This window comes from Aotus nancymaae, unplaced genomic scaffold (genome assembly GCF_030222135.1).
Source record: "Aotus nancymaae isolate 86718 unplaced genomic scaffold, 86718_ANA_hifiasm-v0.15.2.pri h1tg000006l, whole genome shotgun sequence".
Lineage (NCBI taxonomy): Eukaryota > Metazoa > Chordata > Mammalia > Primates > Aotidae > Aotus > Aotus nancymaae.
In genome coordinates, this window is record NW_026988417.1 from 37,658,335 (window position 1) to 37,682,475 (window position 24,141).

Here is a 24,141-nt window from a genome sequence, read left to right on the forward strand (position 1 = left end):
TATTTTTTGAGAAGGAGTTTCACTCTTGTTGCCCAGGCTGGAGTGCAATGTCATGATCTCGGTTCACTACAATCTCCGCCTCCTGGGTTCAAGTGATTCTCCTGCCCCAGCCTCCCAAGTATCTGGGATTACAGGCATGCACCATCACACCTGGCTAATTTTGTATTTTTGGTAGAGATGGGGTTTCACCATGTTGGTCAGGCTAGTTGCAAACTCCTGACCTCAAGTGATCCACCTGCCTCAGCCTCCCGAAGTGCTGGGATTACAAGCATGAGCCACCATGCCTGGCCCCTGAATATTTTAGAATCAGATTTTACAAATATGTACAAGCGAGCTCCAGCACACCATGGCTAGCCTGCTTTTAGATTTAGAAAGCTTTTTTTCACAACAAGATAAGATAGATATATGTGTATGTGTCCTTCTTAGAAGTATTTTTTAAGTTATTTTAATTTTCAATTATCTAAGTAACAAATGTTTACTGAAGAAAAATCAAGAAATATAAATAAATTTTAGAGTATTTCAATCAACAATAATCTTGTCAAATAGAGGTACACCAATAACATTTTTAGAGCAACCATGCAGTCATTTTTCTAGATATATAAACATTCTTTAGGGTCTTGGCTCCTACTGCAAATTGTGATTCAGGAAGTTTGTAACAATTAATCTACTTACACATGCTCAAGTGCATGCACACACACATAGCTTCATACGATGTATACTGTTTGTAATCTGATTTTCCTAATTCATAATCCATCATAAATATCTTTTCATGTCAGTAATTATCCATCTATAATTTCATCATTAATGGCTGGATAACATTCCATTTTATTTATAATGTACTTTTTAATATTTTAGTTTATAATGTATTTTACCAGTCTTCTGTTGTTGGATATTTAAGTTGCTTCCAATTTTTGCAATTAGAAACAATTCTGCAATAAACAGCAATATTTCCTTGGGATGTGTTTGAACAATTATTTTCTTAATATATATTCTACAAAGTGGACTTTTTGAACCAATAGATATAAACCCCCATACCATTATTCTTTGCCTTTTTTTCCATTACTATACATGAATGATCTTTTTTATTGATTATTTTACCCAAATTTAGGATACTTTTTTTTAGATTGCTCCTCTGCCATGTAATTCAATAGCCTACCAACAATTTTGGTTTCTCTTCTCATCTGTTGGTTGTAGTGATTACATAATAAGATGTTGACTGGAACTTTTCCTATGACTTGGGTCCAAAACTGAAGACAAAGAAGTATTATGTACCACATTCTGTAGAAATCTGCTAACAATTGGAGCATGTCCCCCAGGGCATTCTAAGAAGCAGTTGAATCAGATAGCACCATCTACAGCATCACCCCACCCTACCTTCCCCCATCCACCTGAGAATGCTGGGGAGGGTGGCAAGAGAGTCAGCAGCACCAGGAGATGAATGTTTATGATATAAGCCTGCGAGCTCTTCTCCCTATACAAGAGATGACCTCTTTCTCAAGCCAAGTGAAGGGGGAATAACAGTAGCATAACTCATAGACACTGGACAGGGAGATCAGGCATCACTTTCCTCAAGAGGATGCTTGTTTTGATGCAGCAATATGCAGGATCACCCTCTGAGGTTGATCCTCCTACCCCTCTGAGCAGTCTTAGAGAACATTACACGTGACCCCTGGAGTTCAGGAGTGTAAGTTAGTAGAGGGACTGGTGTCTACTCTGTTGGAGATTTCCATTGGACCAACCCTTGCCAACTGGCAATTAGAGACTGTGGTATCAGGTATCTGGGAAAGGGAGTGTATTTCCACCTAAGTGCCCCTTGGGCCACACACATACAAAAAGGCAGAGGAGGGCTTCATCAGTTCCTGTGGTACCATGTAAGAGAATGGAGGCCATAGGAGAAGACCAGAGCAATAGTAAACAGAGCCATCTGGCCATCCTGAGCCCTTGAATGACTCTGTGGAGTAGGGATAACTTACCTATTGTAGACCTCTTAGCACTATTTTTTTCTATTATTTGAGAAAGAAATAAACCTGATTCTTATTTAAGCCTCTGTGTTTGAGGTGTCCGTGTTCTGCAGGTTAGCCTGTACCTTAATCAACACAACTATAGAAAAGGATATCCACCTTCTTATCACTCAACCCTGATCTCCACATCAGAAAAGCTAGATCTGGGAGAGGAAGGGGCAAGAAGAGTGTATCTCAGATAAACCATGCCTACCTCCAAAATATATGCCAACGTTGAGCTAGAAGCCTAGCCTGTGATATGCAGAAAGAAGTGAACTTTAGATGGAGATGGAGATTTAGAGTTTTAAACTAGATTGCAGTAGCAACATCTCAAAAGGACTGAGAAGTATTAAACCTGCTCATTAATAAGTGATAAGGGGAGAACTTTAGAACCCAGTAGATGGAATGACTGGAGAAAAATTAAAACTACTCCACATGGACTAGATGATGAGATTCCTCATAACTAACTGTAATTGAAACTCTCAGAAAGTACCTGTGGTTTTAGAAATCCCCTCAGGTCTTTTACTCCCTGTAGTTTAGTCTCATTCCTTTCTAATCAAAACACTCTCCAGAAACCTAGGCGGAAATACATCCTCCTTTCCCCATATTTGTGGTCTCATTGTCTTAAAACTCACACACTCTTCCCATTTATATCCCAGGTCTCCATCCACTCTCCTATGCTCTTACATCCATCCATTCTTTTCTCTTTGCCTATTACTCCTTTCTTTGTACCTCTGACTTTCCAACGAGCTTCTTTCAGAGTCTTCACTCTTTCCAGGATAGAATTTCTTTTCTGCTGCCACACTCAATTGAGTCTCCAGGGCATCAGAGATGGTCATGACAACCCCAGAGAACTGGGTTCAACAGTGTCTTCCACCCTCCCTCCAAACATTTATGTCCATTTGTTTCAGATTTATTCTGAAATATCAGTATGTGATCTCATTGGAAAAAGAGTCTTTGTAGATCTAATTAAGTTAAGGACCAAAATGTGATGCCATTGGATTAAGGAGGCCACTAAATCCAACTAGAGTGTCCTTGTAAGAGACAGGGAAAAAAAGAGACTCAGAGGAGAACACTACGTGAAGACACAGGCACAGATTACTGATTGTTTAACCCAAATTTAGGACACTTATTTTAGATTGCTCATCTGCCATGTAATTCAATAGCCTACCAATAATTTTGGTTTCTCTTCTCATCTGTTGGTTCTACTGATTACATATTAGAGTGTTAACTGGAATTTTTCCTATCACTTGGGTCCAAAACTAAAGACAAAGAAATATTATGTGCCACATAGGAGGTGATAACAATTGGAGCATGTTCCCCAGGTCATTCTAAGAAGCAGTTGACGCATCTGCAAACCAAGGGACACCAAGGTTTGCCAGCAACTGCTGGAAGCTAGGAGACAGGAAAGGGATGACTTCTCCCTGAGAACCTCTGGAAGGAACCAACCTGCCGACCTCGATTTCTGACTTCTGCCTTCCTGAACTGGAAGAAATAACTTTCTGATGTTTTAAGCCACCGAGTTCATGGTAATTTGTCATGGCAGCCACAGGAAACGAACACATCCAGCAACACTGCCAACTTGACACTTTCTTTGCTCGCGGTGTTCTTTCACTTCCAACTTTGCACCTACCGTGCCCTCCCCTTTGAAGGGTCTTCCCAGCCACATGCCCAGGACCCTTCCCAGTCACATGTCCAGGACCCTCCTGATGAAAGACCTTTCAGCAAGGCTCATCCTAGCAGCCCTCCCTGGTCAATAACCTAGGTTTCTCATCCCTTTTGCTATGGTCTGAATGTTTGTGTCCCCCCAAAATTCATATGGTGAAATCCTAACCCCCAAGGGGATAATATAGTCAGCCCTTCATATGCATGGGTTCCACATCCACAGATTCAAGCAACCATGGATTGAAAATATTCAATAAGTGAATAAATAAATAACAATACAATAATGCAAAATAATACAAATAAAAGACCATATAGTATAACAACTATTTACATAACATTTAAATTGTATTAGGTATTGTAAGAAATTTAGAGATGATTTAAGTATATGGGAGGATGTACATAGGTTATATGTAAATAGTGCATTGTTTTTTTTCAGAGTCAGTGTCTTCCTCTATTGCCCAGGCTAGAGTGCAATGGCATGATCATAGCTCACTGCAGCCTGGAATTCCTGGACTCAAGCTACCCTCCCACCTCAGCCTCTCGAGTAGCTGGAACTACAGGCATGTGCCACCATGTCCATCTAATTTTTATATATTTTTTTTAGAGATGGGGTTTCACTATGATGTCCAGCCTGGAAGTATGCCATTTTATATAAGGGACTTGAGCATTCACAGACTTTGGGATCCACAGGGCTCCTGGAACCAATGTCCTGTGGATATGGAGGAACAGCTGTATTAAGAATTGCGGCTATTGGGAGACAATTAGATCACGAATGTGGAGTCTTCATGAATAGGATTAGTGCCCTCTCACATGTAAGGATACAGTGAAAAGACAAACCATCTATAAACCAGGAAATGGGCCCTCACTAGGCACCAAATCTGTTAGCTTGACCTTGGACTTTGCAGCCTCCAGAACTATAAGCAATAAATTTCCATTGTTTATAAGCTACTCAGTTTGTGGTACAGTCATGCACTTTTTCACTCAACAGCCATGGCCCTATAAGATTATAATGGAGCCAAAAAATTCCTATGGCCTAGTAACATTGTAGTGCAATGTATTACACACATGTTTGTGGTGATGCTGCTGTAAACAAACATTCTACACTGACAGTCATATAAAAGCATAGTACTGTATAATTATGCACAGTTCATAATAATTGATAATGATAATAAGCAACCATGTTACTGGTTTCTGTATCTACTAGACGGTAACTTTAATCATTAATTTAGAGTGTATTCCTACTTATTTTTTAAATCGAACTATAAAAAAGCCTCAAGCAGGTCCTTCAGGAGGTTTTCCAGAAGAAAGCATTGTTGCCATAGGAGATGATGGCTCTATGCGTGTTATTGCCCCTGAAGACCTTCCAATGGAACAAGAGATAGAGGCAGAAGATGATGATATTGATACTGACCCTATGTAGCCCTAGGCTAATGTGTGTGTGTGTGTGTCTCAGTTTTTAATAGAAAAGTTTAAAAAGTAAAAAATAAAAAAATTTTAAATAGAAAAAACATAAAATAAAGATATAAAGAAGAAAAATATTTTTGTATAGCTGTAGAATGTCTTTGTGTTTTAAGCTAAGTGTTATTACTAAAGAGCCAAAAAAAATTTAAAGCAAAAAGTTGATAAAGTAAGAACATTACAGTAAGCTAAAGTTAACTTATTACTAAAGAAAGAAAAAAATTTTAATAAATTTTGTGTGGCCTATATGTACAGTGTTTATAAAGTCCACAGTAGGATATAGTCATGTCCTAGGTCTTCACATTCACTCACCACTCTCACTGACTCACCCAGAGCAACTTCCAGCCCTGCAAGCTCCATTCATGGTAAGTGCCTGTAGTAGTCCGTTTTCACACTGCTGGGGAAGCCTCACAATCATGGGGAAGCCTCACAATCATGGCAGAAGGCAAGGAGGAGCAAGTCACATCTTACATGGCGGCAGGGAAGAGAGAGAACTTGTGCAGGGAAACTCCCCCTTACAAAACCATCAGATCTCATGAGACCTATTCACTATCAGGAAAAGAGCATGGGAAAGATCCACCCCCATGATTCAATCACCTCCCACTGGGTCCCTCCCACAACATATGGGAATTTAAGATGTTATTTAGGTGGGGACACAGCCAAACCACATCAGTGCCCCCTATACAGGTATACCATTTTTTATATTTTTTACCATATTTTTATTGTATCCCTGATATGTTTAGATATGTTTGGATACACAAATACTTAGCATTGTGTTACAATCACCTAGAAGCAACAGGCTATAGCATAAGCCTAGGTGTGTAGTAAGCTATGTCATCTATGTCTGTGTGAGTGCACTCCATGATGTTCAACCAAAGGTTAAATCACCTAACAACACACATCTCAGAACTTAGTCATCTTTGCCGTGCTCCATCCCTTTTAACCTGACATCTTGCTACAGGATCTATTGGTTATTCCCATCACAGTGTTAAGAACTAAAAACATGTTGAGGCAAACTTACCAAATTGTGGCATTGGATGGGGGCATGAGAAGGAATAGCTCAAACACAGATGGAGGAGATACTTTATTTGCATGGATTTTTGTTTTGTTTTTTGTTTGCTTTTGTTTGTTTCTTTCTTTCTTTTTTGTCTTTCTGAACCCATTTTTCAACCTCCCAAAAAAGGATGACACAGAAGATGCATAACCCTCAAAACAAAAGCACATGTCCTACCAGGCAATGGGACCCATGGGATGAGCTGCAGGGCCACTGTGGGGCAGGCAGGTGAGGCACAGAGTAGTGCTCACCAAACCTCCAAAAGAAAGCCTTTCCCTTCTCTCAATGTCCTGCTAAACCTGGAGCTGAGTCACCCCAGCTATGTAGGGAATCCATGAGCCCCACATCACTCATGGGTACCCCGAATTCAGTGGTGACAAAGGGATGAGAGAAAGATTAAGAGAAAAGGTGGGACCAGGGGGCCATCACTTTATTACTCTGGAGGAAACAATGAAGGCCCTGAGCTCTGATCATCCACACTGTTTATTGATTGCAATCACTTTGATCTATAGGGGAGGGGTGGAGTGATGGTGGAATGAATCAGTGAGCAGAAAGTGAATCAGTGGCTGGAACTGGTGTATCATTCTAAGAATTGATAACATTGGCAGTTTGGGAGTTTCACAAAACAAGAACATGTGGTTATCTTTAGCTTATTATCTATGAACAGCTGATGGAACACAGGCCTTACAAGGAGCCTACAAGTCTGGCTACGTCATAGTGCTACAAAGGGGTTTTACATCGTTGAGCACAATTGTTTATGGTAACAGAGCCGAGGTCACCCTGCACCGGAACATGAGGCATGGAGAGGCTTTCCTCCTGAGAGGCCTCCTGTGGCCTTCTGCAGTTTGTTGTTCCTTGTTTGTGTGTTACTCAAAACCAATTTATGTAGGCACTCTGTAAGTCCTTTCTCCTTTGCAGCTTTTCCCAACAGTCCTCCAGTGGTGGATGGGGAGGAACAGTGTGCAAGGCGAAGATATCCATTGCCAAGGGCAGGCGCCGCCCAGGGGGCAGATCAGGGTGGAACTGTGGCCCTGTGGACCCCCCCGCCCCTGTCTGCCCGGGCGTTTTAGATAAAATCCAGGACTTCACAGACATGTCCTGCATGGGACCATCTCAGAGCCATTTGCTCATCCCACGAGTTTTTACTGCGCATCTACAATGTGGTTCACAGGGTCCCCTTGGCACTGGGGAGAGGCAGGGCACAGGTGAAGAAGGCTCCCTTTCTCCTGGAGCTTATACTTTAGGGGAGAGAAAGAGAAAACAAGTAAACAACTAAAGCAAGCAAGACAATTTCAGACAGTGATGTGTGCTGTGAAGAAAAGAAATGGGAAGAATGTGGAGGAATGTGACACAGAGCGGCTGTGGGACTCCACTTTCGACTGCAGGGAGGCACCTCCACCGAGGGGATGTAGGTTTTTAAAAAAAAATGTTAGTGCTGAAATTCTATATTTTCAATGTCAATAATATCTTGTAGGAAACACTGATACCATTTAAAAAGATTTGATCATTTAGAATCTGTGGCAGTTTTTGTTGTTGTTTGTTGTTTTTACTGTTTTTAGATTAGGCAACTGTTCATCAAATCTGTTCAATAGAGGTTGTGGACGAATATGCCGTTTTGGGATAGAGCCTAGGAAGGAAAATGAGTGTTCTCCTGAAGAGCAAGGAAGGGCTGACACAGACAGAAGATGACACTAATAAAATATCATTAAGGCTTATTTTGTTACGGGTATTATGAAGCCAGTTTATTTATTTATTTCTTTTAATGTTTTTGAGATGGAGTCTTGCTCTGTTGCCCAAGCTGGAATGCAGTGGCACTATCTCAGCTCACTACAGCCTCCGCCTCCCAGGTTCAAGTGATTCTCCTGCCTCATCCTCCCAAGTAGCTGGGACTACAGGTGCATACCATCACACCCAGCTAATTTTTGTATTTTTAGTAGAGATGGAATTTTACCATGTTGCTGGGCTGGTCTCAAACTCCTGACCTCAAGTGATCCACCTGCCTCAGCCTCCCACAGTGCTGGGATTACAGGTGTGATCCACTGTGCCTGGCCAAAACCAGTTTATGGAATGAACTAAGTCCAGAAAGCAAGGGCTTCATTCTTCTCTAACCACTGCCTTACAACAAAGTTCTGTTGGATCTCCTTCCACCATCACTCTTGAATCTTGGGCAGATACCACAGATTTTAGTGACAAATCTCATTTTACTCATTGCACCTCTATTTAAGGGATTAAAATGTCCACTCCAGTCCAATTTAACAGCAGTGTCACACCTCATTCAAAATTCAGCTTGGCCTTTCTTACAGTGAAATGAAGAAGGAATGTAATCGGTTTCTTTATTCTTTCTCCACTGTCTCTGTCTTCTCTATATTCTAGGTTCCCATGTCATTGCAAGGGAAGAGGTATTACACAAAGAGGAGTGGATCTTCCTGTAGTTAACTATTGAATAAGGCAGACAGGCTAACATGTTCCTGCCTGCTAACATGGCAGAGTCATATGCTGGCTTTTTCACAGGGCGCATCTGTGTGTTATTGGAAGGCCTTGAGTGTACCCCACATTGCACAGTTCCATGATGCAGTGGCACATCATCTAGCTGACCTCTTGCAGCAACATCAACCCTGAACCCCTCTTCTGCCCAACCCCAAGTCCTCTTACTGCTGTAGTCTCTTTGCACAACATGCTGCCCTATTGGCTGACATCCCATCATGACAACGCAAGCCCAGCTACTCTTCCATAGTCATAGCCATATGAAGAAATTCACATACTCTTACCACGCCAATAATGGAAGGGCAGGTTGCTATCACTGCTTCTCTTCTCTCATCCTGACATTTTGGATTGCCCAAGCCAAACTTTCACCTTCTGAATTTCCCAGGTGGGAAGCACTCATATTCATTCAACAAATATTTATCAAGCACTTGTATTTGCCAAGCACTGTTTACCAGTTTTTATGTTGCCAGTGCCCACCCTCATCCCAAACTCCAGCATTCATCAAGCTCTTCCAAGAGCTCTCAAGCCACACCCCATCTGCTGCACTGAACCTGAGTGCTCCTGTTAATCTGCAAGCTTTCAGTCTTGGAGTGGGATTCCAGGCTACCTTCTACCATGCTTAGAGCCCCTCACACTTGTCTTTGCAAGAAATTCAAAGCAATCTCCCTCTTAATCTAGAACCTCCACTTAATGACTCTTTAATCACTCTTTTGACTCTAGTCTTCTAGAGATGGATAGTATGGACTGGGAGTCATTGGTCTCTTTCTGATCTTTTTTCAAGTCTAGGCTGGCTGTGTCTAGTATCATGTGGGTGCATTTACTGTCTTTTGTCAGCTTTGAGGCTCTAGCCAGAATTCTGAGACAACCAGAAAAGTCCCATTCAATATCTAGTTACAAATAAATTTGGCCCTGAGTTTTCTTGGAAAGTATCTAAATCCACGTCTTTCACCTCAACAGTTTATGACTAAGTCCATATTTCCCTTTACATACCTACACTATTACGTCGTGAGACCTCATTGGTTAATTATATATTTGTGTAGCAGGATAAAAGATTAAATAAGCTATTACACATATGTGAAACAAAAGACTTTTTTATATGTCATAGCTGATCTCATTTTTCCCCAAGCCCCAAAGTTGAAGAAAATAATGACGCTGACCCAGAGACCAATAGGATTCACAGGGCACTCTAAGGGCCAGAGCATATGATGCTGAAGTTGACTGTTTTCTTGCAACCATGAAGCCATATAAACTGTTGCTCACACAGAATCCATTTGGAAAAGGAACTGAAAAACTGAACATTTACTCGAGAGAGACTGTTTCAATTTGAAACATAATGATTAAACCAAAAGAGACTGCACTGTCTGTCACTGGCAAGTTGAGTACCACCTCACCTCCTAGCCTAATTCCCCAGATGAAACATTGGTGTTTTGTTAAGTCTTTCCTGAAGGCATGAGGATAATGGAGACACCTCCAGACAGCTACTTAGAACTGTACTATTCACATAATCCAAGTAAATAATGGTTTCTTAAATTGGATTTCCTTAATTTTTTTTAAGATTTCACATCGTTTTCAGTGACTAGTGTTAATTTTATATGAAAAGCAGCTCTAATGTTAGCCCAAAAAAGCCCACGTTTGCTTTTCTCCTTGGGCCATTCCAAATAAGTCCGCTGTGTCATGAGAGCCCTCAGCTTGTGGTACTTGTTGGGAATGGTGTTCTGTGGAATGGGTTCCAGTAAGATAAGGATTAAGTTATTAGATCCTTCATGGAAGAGATTGTGGTGGGCAAAGTAGAGTTCATAATGGCACCACTCACTCTGGACAAAGTTGGGAGACAGAACAAAGATGGACTTGTAACTCTTCTCAATGCAGTTGATGATGTTTTCCACAATGCTCTTGCCAGGAACAAAGTTTCTCTCATGGAGACAAATCTGTATACCTTCTTTCTCTAGGCAAGGTACCAATTCATTTTTCACCCAGGCAGAATCATGTTCACTATATGAAATAAAAGCATGAAACTGGAGATTTCTTTGGAGTTCTTCTAAGGGTACGTTCCTGGCCCTGCGCCGGGTCTGGGTCCACTGACACACCATCCTGAGATACCAGGGCAGATCCAAGTAGATGCAGAGGGAGGTCACAGTCACAGCAAACACCAGCATGGTGGCCCCGATGGTGACGATCAGCAGAGTTATGTTGCAGGATAATTCAGACATGTGAAAGTCCTTCAGTGGGGTTCCTCTGTAACTATCTGGGTAGTCACATTTATAAGAATCAGGCCAGCCCTCTACTACTTCACTTGATACTTGGCCTATATTTTTGACAAATTTTCTTAGATCACAGGTACAATGGAATGGATTGTTCCCTGCATTTATTGACCTCATCTTCTGGCAGCTCTGGAAGAAATCAGCTGATGGGTGGGAAACTGAATTGTGATCAATGATCAATACAGAAAGGCTGCTAAAGCTGCCACATCCAGGAAGGTCAGTTAAAGAATTGAAAGCAACATTGAGTTCCTGCAAAGCTTCCAGTTTTACGACTTGTTTAGGAATGCTCTTTATTTTATTGCTGTGAAGATCAAGTACCTTGATCCTGGGAGGTAAACATCTGAAAACAGAGTCAGTAAGTATATTTGAAGACAAATTTAATACCACTATACTCTCAACCCAAGTGCAGTTTTCCTCGTGTCTACCAGATTCCAAAGAATTCCAGCTAACATCCAATATTTCCAAAGATGGCATATCCTTAGTCATGAGACCTACTTTGAAAAGGTCTTTTAATCCATTCTTTCGTAAGATAAGTGTCTCCAATTTAACTAACGTGGAACATTTTTCAAAAATACTATCTGTGAAAACATTCTGGGTAAAGTTCAAAAACTTGAATGTGCTTGGTGCATGAGGACACAGCATGTGTATAAATGGTGTATCCGAAATGGTTAACATCATAATGTTCATCTCGGAAAACACTGTGTACAATGCTGTCTGTGAATAAAGAAAAACTTGGTTTGTGATATGTTCTATTTTCAATGCTTTCAATGTCGTTTTAGAATAAATAAAATATTCTTTGCGAATGCTTTCAATTATTGTTAAATTGTAAATATTGAGATATTCCACAGGTTTGGGCCAAAGGTATTGAAAGACTCTAACCAGGCATTTCCAAGTTGTTTCCATGTGGTTGAGGGTAAAATTCAGTAAGGTTGGACCTCTGGTGAGTTCTGATAAAAAATTAATGAAAACTTGACAGTTGTCATCATTCAATTTAATATTAGTCAGTTGTAAGCACCCTAGAGTATTAACTGATATACTTACTTGGATAGAGAATAAACTATTTGGGTGAAAAACAAGGTGAAGTGTTTTTGCATTCAGAATTTGTAGACTTTCTGTCTCATTTTCTTTCACATAATAATTTCTTAAATCCAGAAGGATATAACTTAGATGCAAGTGAGCAACTGGCAGCAAATCTAATCTTTGTAACTTCATAGCACTCAATCCCAAGAAATTCAGTTGCGACAAGTTGCCAAATTCCTTACAGATGGGCAGGGCCTTGAAGTCATTGAATGAGAGATCTAAATGCCTGAAACTCACAACAGGATGGCAAGAGATCTTTTGCAACTGATTATGAGATAAATCCAAGTATTCCAAATCCTGATTGAACTTGAAGACACTTAAATCAAGTAGCTGGATTCTGTTATGGGAAAGTCTCAAAACTTTCAACTCCGACAGAAAGCTCACGTCAGAAACCTGAAGCTCAGATACGTAGTTCTGAGACATATCTAAGACTTTGGTTTTCAGCGGTAGGTCTTTTGGAACACGAGTAAGGCCTTTTTTAGACTTGTCTACTGCAAATTCACTTTCGTCGGAGAACTGGATGATGGTTCCAACTATTATGATCATAAGGCAAACAAAACAGGAGCTTTTCACAATAGGTTCATTGTCTTTGGTCATGATGTTTCAGTGGCTGTCCTAAAGGGTTGTTATTCTTCAGAGCATCTTGATATGAGTCCAAATTCTAGAAATATACACTAAGATTAATAAAGATCAGATGGTTACTCTCAAACCTCCACTTACTAACCATAAAATCTAAATGATTTATTCATTCACTAGTAGAGTCATTTCTGTCCCTACAATTTTTTTTTTTTTTTGAGATGGAGTCTCGCTTTTGTCGCCCAGGCTGGAGTGCACTGGCCCAATCTCAGCTCACTGCAACCTTTGCCTCCTAGGTTCAAGCGATTCTCCTGCCTCAGCCTCTCAAGTGGCTGGGACTACAGGCGTGTGTCACCACGCTGGCTAATTTTTTTGTATTTTTAGTAGAGACGGAGTTTCACCGTGTTAACCAGGATGGTCTCGATCTCCTCACCTCATGATCCACCCACCTCAGCCTCCCAAAGTGCTGGGATTACAGGTGTGAGCCACCGCTCCTGGCCATCCCCATAATTTAATGATACTTTTTATTACCCATTATATAGCTTGCTCATGCCAGAAGGAGCAATATAGGCCTTGTTATCAAAGAACTGTGGTTGTGTGTTTTGACCTGTCTGGTTGCTTCCTGAGGGAGTCACCCTCAGGGGCTTGCCTTTGTTTTGCACACCTTAGAACTTTCTTAGGGCTGGAGCAGCCTCCTGGGTGGTGGTTGTTGTAAACATTTAAAGGCAAATATACTCCTTAGCAAGGGCTAACAGAGGGAGCAAGCAGTGCTGTAAACATTTAAAGGCAAATAGACACCTGAGCAAGGGCTAACAGCGGGGGCAAGCAGTGGACACGCCAAAAACCCTGGGAAATATGCAAAGATATATGGGAGAAAAAAGGCTTTGGAAATCTCTGTATATACCAGGGAGTCTAGAAGTTCACCAACGTGCCCAAGCCTGGACACATGCTCAGAAGAGACCTGAGAAAATCCTCGACTTTCACCCCCGGCTGATCTCTAGCTTCCACGCACGCAGAAAGTGAAGGCTAAGGTGGAGTTGTGAATAGCCTGGCTAAGCATTGAGAAAGTGCTCCAACACAGCCAATCTGCAAAGATCAGGGGAGTTTTTGTTTTTTGGTTTTTTTTTGGTATTTTGTTTTGTTTTTGTTTTTGCTCTAGATGTTTAAAGAAATCTCAAGTCACTAGCTGACCACTAAGCTAACGGGACAGAGAATTTAATAGCCACACATGACAAAGAATAGTCTTTATAAAAAATATTTAGAAAAGTAATTAAACAAGCAACTACAAGCCACAAGAAGCAACAATACACTCTGGGAAAGGGAAACTAGGCACACCTGTAATCCTGGAACTTGGGGAAGGCAAGGCAGGCAGATTGCTTGGGCCAGTAGTTCAAAGCCAGTCTGGGCAACATGACAAAACCCCATCTCTACAAAAAATACAAAAATTATCTGGACTATAGCATGTGCCTATAGTCCCAGCTACTTGGAAGGCTGAGTTGGGAGGATTGTTTGAGCCTGGGGAAGTTGAGGCTGCAATGAGCCATGATCACACCACTGTACTTCAACCTGGGTGACAGAATGAGACCCTGTCAAAAAAAAAAAAAAAACCCTCTGGGAAAGGGGGACAGAATTTGATTTCTAGAGCTACCTCATTCTAGTGTTTAAAATGTCTGGAAAAAAAAAAAAGAATCACTAGCCCCCAGATTTGCCAGTGGACTTGCTCTGGATTTTGCCCTGAAGTTACACAAACTCTGCAAAAAGCAAATGGAAAGAGATTGTTGTCTTTTTGATTGTGTAACTTGGCATTAAAGGAATCTCTATTTTTTTTGCTTTTAAAAAATTAGCCATGCAAAGAAACAAGAAAGTACTGTTCTTTCACAGGGGGGAAAAATTAAAAGAACAAAGTCAGATAACTGACATTACCTAACATTAAGACTTACTACAAAGCTACAGTAATCAAGGCAGTGTGGTTTTGGTGAAAGAATGTACAAATACATCAAATGACCAGGATACAGAGCTTAGAAATAGACCCACACAAAAATAATCAACTGCTGTTTGACAGAGGAGCAAAGGCAACTTAGTGGAGAATGGATAGTGTTTTCAACAAATGGTGCTGGAGAAAGTAGATCCCCACATGAAGAAGAAGGAGAAGGAGAAGAAGAGGAGGAGGAAGAGGAAAAAGGAGGAGGAGGAGGAAGTTAGACGCAGACCTTACAGTTTTCACAAAAATTGGCTCAAAATTAACCATAGACATAAATGTATAATGCAAAACTATGAAAATTCTAGAAGATAGCATAGGAGAAAATCTAGGTGACTTTGGATTAGGTGATGACTTTTTAGATACCACATCAAAAACATAATCCAAGAAAGAAAACACTGTTAAGTTGGACTTCATTAAAGTTAAAATGTTTGCTTTGCAAAAGAAACTGCAAGAGAGTGAAAAGACAAACCACGGACTGAGAGAAGATATTTGCAAAACACATAAATGATAGGGACTTGTATCCAAAATATGCAAAGAACTTTTGAGCTCCACAATAATAAAACAAACAATCTAGTTTTTAAATGGGCACAAAAATCGAAACAGACAGCTCACCAAAGAAGATCTACAAAGAGCAAATACACATATAGATAGCTATTCAACATCGTATGTCATCAGGGTATTGCAGATTAAAACAGCAATGAAATTACACTACACTTATGAGAAAGGGTAAAATCCAAAAACAACATCAAATGTTGGTGAGGATGTGGAGCAACAAGAACTCTCTTTCACTGTTGGTGGGGATGCAAAATTGTGCAGCTACCATGGAAGGCAGTTTGATAGTTCCTTATAAAACTAAGCATAGTCTTACCATATGATCCAGCAAATCACATTCCTGGGTATTTAACCAAAATAACTGAAAATTTATGTTCACATAAAAGCCTATACATGGATGTTTATAGAAGCTTTATTCATAACTGCCAAACATTAGTAGCAACAAGATACCCCTCAATAGGTAAAAAGATGAACAAACTGGTACATCCACACGATAAAAATATTATTCAGTAATTAAAAAACAAGGTGGAGAAGCTATAAAATGGCTGAATAGAGGCACCTAGCACTCACCCCCTCTGCAAAGAACTAAAACAGTGAGCAGATAATCACACATTAAATGAGCATCTAAGAGAAAACACTGGAACTCAGCAGGGAAGTGACAGTGGACCTCTGAGGCATGGAAGAAGAGGGAAGGGAAGCAGCCAGCCTAGCTGGGACCAGCTCTGAACCAGGAGGAAGTCCCCATTCCAGGGAAAGGATAACTGAGAGATCTTCAGAGGTCCCCATTTCCACTATAGACTCCTGTAATCCTAGCCATGAGCTAGCCCCTTGGCCCTCACAGGCCCTGAGACTGTCTGGAATATATGCAATGGCATTTGTTTCACAATGAGACTTCATACTGGGTCCCACATAACCCATGCCCTGAGATCCAAACAGCTTCAGCATAGTGCTATTTTAAGAGTCCAGCCCTCACCATACACATCCTGTTCTGGGGCCCAACAACCCTGAATCTCCATACCCCTGAAGCCCCACTGATACTCTCCTACATCCACCTAGACGGCTACAGTATTGTAATGCCAGCTAAACCCAGCAGTGCAGCTAGCTCCCCAGCACTCTTGCCCATGCAATGCCCTACATCCCAGGAAACAGGAAGCACAGTGCACCTAGTGTCTCTCCCTGGGACAAAGGGAGTGAGTCAAAGTATGCATTCCCCAGAGCCTAAGAGCTACCTGCCCAGGGCCACTGACAATTACAGCAACCCCACTTCCCTAGCAGCAGGACTACCACACACCTACCCACACCTTCAAGGGGCCTGAGGACAGGTCCACCATGCGCTCTACTGCTAGTGCCTGCCTGCCACTGCCATGGCCAACACTCATCCACACATGCCACATGGGGTCCTGCGGACTGGCTTGCCCAGCCTGCTGCTGCCTGTGTATGCCACTCGGGGGCCAGAGGGTTGGCCCACTTTTTCTACTGCTACAGTTGATGCCACACGAATTGTGCAAGGGCCCAAGAACCTGCCTTCCCATTTGGTCCATTACTGCCACTGCAAGTATCCAAATAAATCTCCTGGAGGCTGAAGGACCTCCTGCCTGGACCCATCACCACCAGTGCCCATATACATAACTCAGGGGCCTGAGGACCGGCCAGCCCAGTCCGTAAAAATTAGTAGAGACTGGGGTCGGGTGCAGTGATTCACCTCTGTAATCCCAGCACTTTGGGAGGCCAAGATGAGTGGATCAGCTGAGGTCAGGAGTTCAAGACCAGCCTGGCCCACATGGTGAAACCCTGTCTCCACTAAAAATAAAAAAATTAGCCGGGCGTGGTGCTGGACACCTGTAGTCCCAGGTACTCAGCAGGAGAATCACTTGAACCCAGAAGGTGGAGGCTGCAGTGAGCTGAGATTGTGCTGCTGCACTCCAGCCTGGGCCACAGAGCAAGAGTCCGTCTCAAAAAAAAAAAAAAAAGAAAAAAGGAAATTAGTAGAGACTGGTTTGATCCACAATCCCAACAAGCAGGCTATGAAAATAGATCAACAGCATGTTCACAGGAAGCCTTAAACAGAGTTTGGGTTGCACAAGCAAGAAGCATGACACTGCAGAAAGCAAATGCCATAACAGAAAGGAGCCAAACTCAAGATATGAAAGAAGTTAACACCCAACAAACAGAAATAAAAGAGCAGAATAGGCATTTATCATAGCCTCAGAAAGAGGCAAGATTCTTCTAAAAATAGAGTAAGAATCATGGAAATTAAAGACAATTATCGAAACGGAAAACTCATTGGATGAATTGAGTTGCAAATAGCACCACTAATGAGAAAATTAATGATAGAGGTGACCAAGAAGAATTTTCCAAAACTCAGCACAGGAGGCCAAAGAGATAGAAAACATACTAAAATACTAAAAGACATAGAAGACAGATCCATATCTGAATTCCCAGAGGATGGAGAGTTTAAAAAGAAATTGACTCCAAAATCATAAGATACAAGGAGGATTATTTAGCAAAAGAAAGTAGTAAAATTTAGTGCTAAGTACGAAAAAAGTATTGATGACAAAAATCTTAATAAAAATCTCGAGCTAAAAACTGCCAATGATAACAAGTGAATTGGCTGAACGTGGGCTAAGGAGGGAGAGAGTGTACTAAAACCATGTAAGACACTTGCCTGATTGAAAGGAAGCTATAGATGTCAATTAACTCTTGATATTGTTAGCAAAATATTCATAAGTATATATATTATAAAATTAAGAGTAATTATGAGAAAATACAAATGAAAGGAATAAATTTCAGTCATTTGTGGGGAAGGGATAGAGCTCAGAATAAAGAAACCCCAATCAATCTAGCTGTGTCCTGAAGAAATAACACAATGAGTAATTAGGATGTTTCTGGAATTGTAGAAATGGTCTATCATTAACAAGTCTATGACAATAATTCACATGAGTAGGTCAAACAAGAAAAATAGATAAGCATCCCAAAAAGGTGAAAAATTCACTTGATAAAATTCAGTCCTCATCTTTGATTAAAAATACAACTTTAGATATTTAAAAGATACTTTGAAAACTTGATAAATAATACCTCAGGCCAGGAGTGGTGGCTCACGTCTGTGATCCCAACACTTTGGGAGGCCAAGGCAGGTGGATCTCAAGGACAAGAGACCAAGACCATCCTGGCTAACACAGTGAAACCCCATCTCTACTAAAAATACAAAAATTAGCTGGGCATGGTGGCATGCACCTGTAGTCCCAGCTACTCAGGAGGCTGAGGCAGGAGAATGGCTTGAACCCGGGAGGCCAAGGTTGCAGTAAGCCAAGATTGTACCACTGCACTCCAGCCTGGTGACAGAGCGAGCCTCCGTTTCCAAAATAAAGAATACCTCAAATACCTAACTTTGATCAATATGCCACCCCAAGGCATTCCTGCTAAAGTCAACATCAAGAGTGCACACACGGCTATTTCTAGAAGTTCTAGACACTGCAATAAAGAATAAAAAATAACAGGAAGAAACATTGAAATGAAGAAAGAGGATCATCATTATTTTCAGAAGATAAGACTGTCAATGTGGAAAACCAAACAGAAGTCACTGAAAAAGTGTTAGCACAAGTAAAAGAATACAATAAAGTGGCTGGCACAAAATAAATTATTATCATTATTATTTTCTTAAACACTTTTTTTTAAGAGATGAGGTTTTGTTCCACTGGCCAGGCTGGAGTGCAGTGGCACAATCATAGCTTAAGGTCCTGGGCTCATGCCATCCTGTCACCTCAGCCTCCCATGGAGCTGGGATTACAGGTACAAGCCACTGCTCCTGGTAAAAATAAATTCTATTTTGAAAAAAATCCCTCAATTATCCAAAAGTAGCAGGTTGTCAAATAAATTTTAGATTCACTGTATAATTAAATAGTACTATGTAGCCTTTAAAAATAATAAAAATCGAATTGCATGAAAAAATTTTCACTTTATGTAAGTGACAAAAAGCAGTTTATTTAAAAAGTACCAAAGTAAATATGTACCTATGCATATAGAAAAATTAATAAGATACATGCCGGGATACAAACAGTGATTATCTTTGCACAGTAATATCACAATGGAATTTTATTTTCCTCTTAGTTTTTAATCTAGATTTTTCAAACTTTCAACATTCAAAATTAAGTTTACTATATTATTTACTGAATAATTTACCAAAAAACAAATTGCCAATAAAATGAATAGTGTCCAATCTCACAAAAAATAAAACTGCATATTAAAACAAAAAACACATAACATCTAGATGAAACTCATGATCTTGGATTAGATCTCAGTTAGGACAGACATGCTATAAAACATATTTAGTAACAGGAGGAGGGGCAGATTCCACGACAGCCCAGTCATTAGATGCTATTAAGAAATACATTTTAATTTTTGGTAATGTTACTTGGTTATTTTAGGAAAATGTAATTTTTTTAGAGATAGAGAATAAAGCATTTAGAAATAGCTTTCCAGAATGCCTGTAATTTTTACTGTAAGATATTTAAGCATAAGAAGATACAGGGAGTCAAAGGAGGATTCTTGTTTCTTCAAAGATTTTTTTAAAAGGCAAGATTTTATTTTCACCTATCAAACCAGGAAAATTAAAAAATATAATATCCATGTTGGTAGGTGGAAACTAAAATAAGAACCCTCATTTGCTACTTAGGCAGAAATGAAAAATTAGTACAACCTTTCCAAAGGGCAATTTGGTAATTTATATAAATATCTTAAAAATATACCTCCCTTTATTTTAGCAATTCCACTACAAGGAATTTTCTAAAGAAATAGTCAAAAATGCACACAAAAGATATGACTATAAGAGTACTCATGACATAATAAAATATTGAAAAAAATCAATCTCTCCTGTAGAAAATGGTTAAATCAGTTATACATAATTAAATAATATGCAGCCTCAAATATTATACTTTGAAAAAATGATAAATGAATACAGTAATACACAATTATATATGTAGTATGACTCTAATTTTGCAAAATATGATTAAAACATGACGTACATAAAGTCTAGAGGACAAAAAATGTGATGAAATATATCAAATACTAATAGTAGTTCTCTAAATCTCTGAATTATAGATGAATTTAATTTTCTTCCTTATACTTTCAAATCCTTAAAATGTCTCATTATGAGCATATTTTATAATCCATGGAAGTTATCTTAAGACAATCTAAGAGCTGTCTTTATAGCTGTGTAAAAATATTTTATATTTTATCTTTACAGAAACATGCGGGCTGGCCGCAATGACTCACGCCTGTAATCCCAGCACTTTGGGAGGCCGAGGCGGGTGGATCACGAGGTCGAGAGATCGAGACCATCCTGGTCAACATTGTGAAACCCCGTCTCTATTAATACAAAAAAATTAGCTGGGCACGGTGGCGCGTGCCTGTAATCCCAGCTACTCAGGAGGCTGAGGCAGGAGAATTGCCTGAACCCGGGAGGCGGAGGTTGCGGTGAGCCGAGATCGCGCCATTGCACTCCAGCCTGGGTAACAAGAGCGAGACTCCGTCTCAAAAAAAAAAAAAAAAAAAAGAGATTGAGCCCATCTTGGCCACCGTGGTGAAACCCGGTCTCTACTAAAAATACAAAAATTAGTCGGGCGTGGCGTCACACGTCTGTAAATCCCAGCTACTCGGGAGGCTGAGGCAGGAGAATCACTTGAACTTCACAGGAGGCAAAGGTTGCAGTGAGCGGAGATCGCACCAGTGCACTCCAGCCTCGCAACAGAGTGAGACTCAAAAAAAAAAAAAAAAGAAAGAAAAAGAAACATGGTTGTTTTATTTGGAATATTAAAATATAAAGACAGAGACCTTTCAGATAATAATAGATAACTGACATTCACAGATGAGGACCCACCCTACAGGTCCCACGGTGTCTGGGTTCATGGGACTGAAATTCAGCCACCAGGTGGAAAAGCTGATCAGCTGTCCTTACAGCACCCTGCCACAAACACGCAATATTCCTCCAGGGGCGTTCATATTCTGAGGCAGTTCCTAGCGTATACACCAAATGAACAAAACAGTAACTTTTATATTTATGGGGGATAAACAGAGGAAACATAGGAAGATGAGAGTGGAAGATTAGAGAGTTCATAGTTTTTTTAAAGAAAGTAAAAAGATATAAATAGGTAAAAGCCGTTTATTTTTTAAGTGCATCAAATGAAAAGGGTGAGGTAAAAGATGAAAAAACTGTATTTCAGAAAAAAAAGGTAGACAACACCTATGAAAATTAAAACTACAAAAAAAGAAGCCACCAGAAAACAGAATTAAGTGAGATAAGTAGAGGAAAGATCACATAATCAACAAACAGACGAGAGAAACATTGTTTCATTTGTCAAACTTAAGGTGAGGGAACCAGAGGAAGGCAATTGCTAGACTGTGCCAGATTCAAGGTTGTGAAGGGCTTGGTCGCGGTCACTTCCTCCATTTAACAAATGTCTATTCAGAGCCTATTTTTCTGCCAGAGCCATGCTAGGCATTAGGCACTGGGGATATAAATATGAATAGGACTGACATAATTCCTGCTTTCGAAAAGCTTATGAATTAGTGACAGACAGACCAGCAAACTATTGCAGTACCAAGCGACGAGGGGGATCAAACACACGTCTGCTATAAAAATACATCATATATAGGTGCCATATCAGTGGAATATATAAAATACTATTAAATGTTTCTGAAAATAATAAACTAGAGAAAGAAAAAAAGAGAAAATTGACTAGACCAAAGCAGAAGAAATAAATAACATGAGTTACTTTTTTTCTTAATTATTACAAGTGCTAGTTGTTTTCTATCTTTTCAAGACTGCTGTAAAGACACCGCTTTTTATCTGCTTGTGAAATTCAAAGGACATTTGCAACATTGGCGAAAAGAAACCACTTCAAAGCATTTTGCAAAAGGACCGGCAAAAGGAAACACTACCTATTTCCTATTCAATGGTTAGCAAACTTGCTTATTTGAAGCACCTGTGCCATAATGTGAAAAAGCCACAGAAGTCTTTTTACTTACCAAGATCTCTTTTTCAGAAGAAGAGAAAATAACTTGTCAATGCACGGAAACACAACGGTAAATGCTTGACAAATACAAGTCCTTAGTTTAAAATTAAGTAAAGCGGTACCTTAGAAACAGATTGGTGCCATCTGTTGGCCTATACTGGAATTACTCCTTCCTATGTATTTCCCTTTCACAGGTCAGGAGGTATGTAAGCTTTTTCTGGGCTACAGACTAAACCAGCAATCAACTTTTCTAATTCATGTGAGGAAACAACTTACAAACATTTCAATGTGAAGACAAATATTTTTCTAAGGTAATATTTCTCTGTAAGAGTTTGCAGCCTGGATATTACATTTGTCACCCGAGTGGAAAGTTGTTTTAAACACCCTGTTTTCTAATATCACCATATTTAACATATCAAGAACAATTGCAATTACCATTATCAAGTGATTTTGAGCATTATTTTAGCTGGATGGGATACTTTAAAATAAAATAAGTATAGCTCCACAATTTGGGTTTTTTTTTAAAAAAAATCAACTTCTAAGGAAAGTTTACTGATTGATACATATTTATGGCTACATATTTAGCCATATCTAGGAGGAATCACACCCACATTCTGATCAACATTTGGTGTTATTAAATGCTTTCAATTTTAATTTACGAATAATAAATAACACTAAAATCCTGCAGGACTAATTTAAAAATCAATTTTCTAAAGACCATTTAGAAGAATTTCAGAATGACATCAACAAAGGTTGATTACCAGAAGTGTCTGGTTAAGCAGAGACTTCTGGTGGCCAGTAAACCCTTTTCCCCAGACTTCTCACCGAACTGAAGTTCTGCAAAGAACAGACAGCATCAGCGAAACAATCATTCTATAATTAATCTCACTGTCTGGCATGATCTCATCCTTATTAAAAATAAAAAATAAAAAACAAGTTAAAACCTTATAATTTGGCTAATGACAAAGTTGGACATCTCAGTAAGAATCACTTCTGCTTTCAGGAGGAAGAGAAAGGCCAGCTTCTTATGATTCATCCTTACTCATCAAACATAACAGGAAGTCTCCTCAGGCCTGGGGAGGCTCAGTAAGGAGTGGATGGGTCTCTGCTCCACTGACAAAAGGAGACAGACAGCTAGAAAACAGCAGGTATCTGTGACCCTGGGAAAACAGATTTTCGAAACAAGCCAAGGAAAAGGGCTGGGTGTGGCTTTGAGGGAATTTCAAGTAACTGTAGACTAGAATCTTAAGAAAACACACAACCCTCACTGCAGATCTGGGCACACTGATGCGTCTCTTTAGGAGACTGCATCACAACACCAACGTTCGTGAACAAGGAGACTATTCTTGTCAAGGCTGTCATAACTCAGAAATGTCTGCAAGGGGATGACAAAAACACAAAAAAATCAAGTAATAGGGAAGACAGGAATGACAGTTAAACAAAGAAAGAAACAGACAGTACTGGGCCGAACTCTGTACTTGGCCACTTACTGTGAGGCTTGGGACAAGTTCCTTAGCCTCCATTTATTCATCTACAAAATGGGAGTACTTTCAGGAAAGATGATGAATTTAAAGGGGCTGGAGTAGTGACTGATACAGAAGAGAAGTCCTAATAGTAAGGAGTTTGGAATTCTATGTAAATCATATGCTTTTTTGTATACTGAGGGGTAAAGATTTCAGGACATACTATGAAGTGAAGAAAATCAAGGTGCAGGCCAGGCATGCTGGCTCATTCCTGTAATCTTAGCACTTGGGAGGCCGAGGCAGGAGGATCACCAAAGGTCAGGAGTTCCAGACCAGCCTGGCCAACATGGTGAAACCCTGTCTCTACTAAAAGTAGAAAAATTAGGTGAGCATCATGGTGGGCACCTGTAATCCCAGCTACTCGGGAGGCTGGGGCAGGAGAATCGGGAGGCAAAGGTTGCAGTGAGTCGACAGTGTGCCACTGCACTGCAGCCTGGGCAAAAGAGCAAGACTGGCAAAAAGAAAAAAGAAGGAAAGAAAGAAAATCAAGGTGCAGA

General features: G+C 40.1%; 1 protein-coding gene across 4 annotated transcripts; it reads right to left on the reverse strand.

Moving 5' to 3' along the window:
• Window positions 1-7,904: 7,904 nt before the first annotated feature.
• TLR6 (toll like receptor 6) lies at window positions 7,905-23,019 on the reverse strand. Of its 4 annotated transcripts, none has more exons than XM_021675652.2 (2): window positions 22,947-23,019; window positions 7,905-12,663 (listed from the first exon to the last, which is right to left on the reverse strand). In XM_021675652.2, the coding sequence occupies exon 2, from the start codon at window positions 12,597-12,599 to the stop codon at window positions 10,212-10,214; it is 2,388 nt and encodes a 795-aa protein (XP_021531327.2). In that variant the 5' UTR covers window positions 12,600-12,663; window positions 22,947-23,019; the 3' UTR covers window positions 7,905-10,211. The 4 variants fall into 4 exon arrangements, with proteins under 4 accessions (XP_021531327.2, XP_064222427.1, XP_064222418.1 ...); XM_064366357.1 differs by lacking the exon at window positions 22,947-23,019 and adding an exon at window positions 22,883-22,906; XM_064366348.1 differs by lacking the exon at window positions 22,947-23,019 and adding an exon at window positions 22,135-22,250.
• Window positions 23,020-24,141: the final 1,122 nt, after the last annotated feature.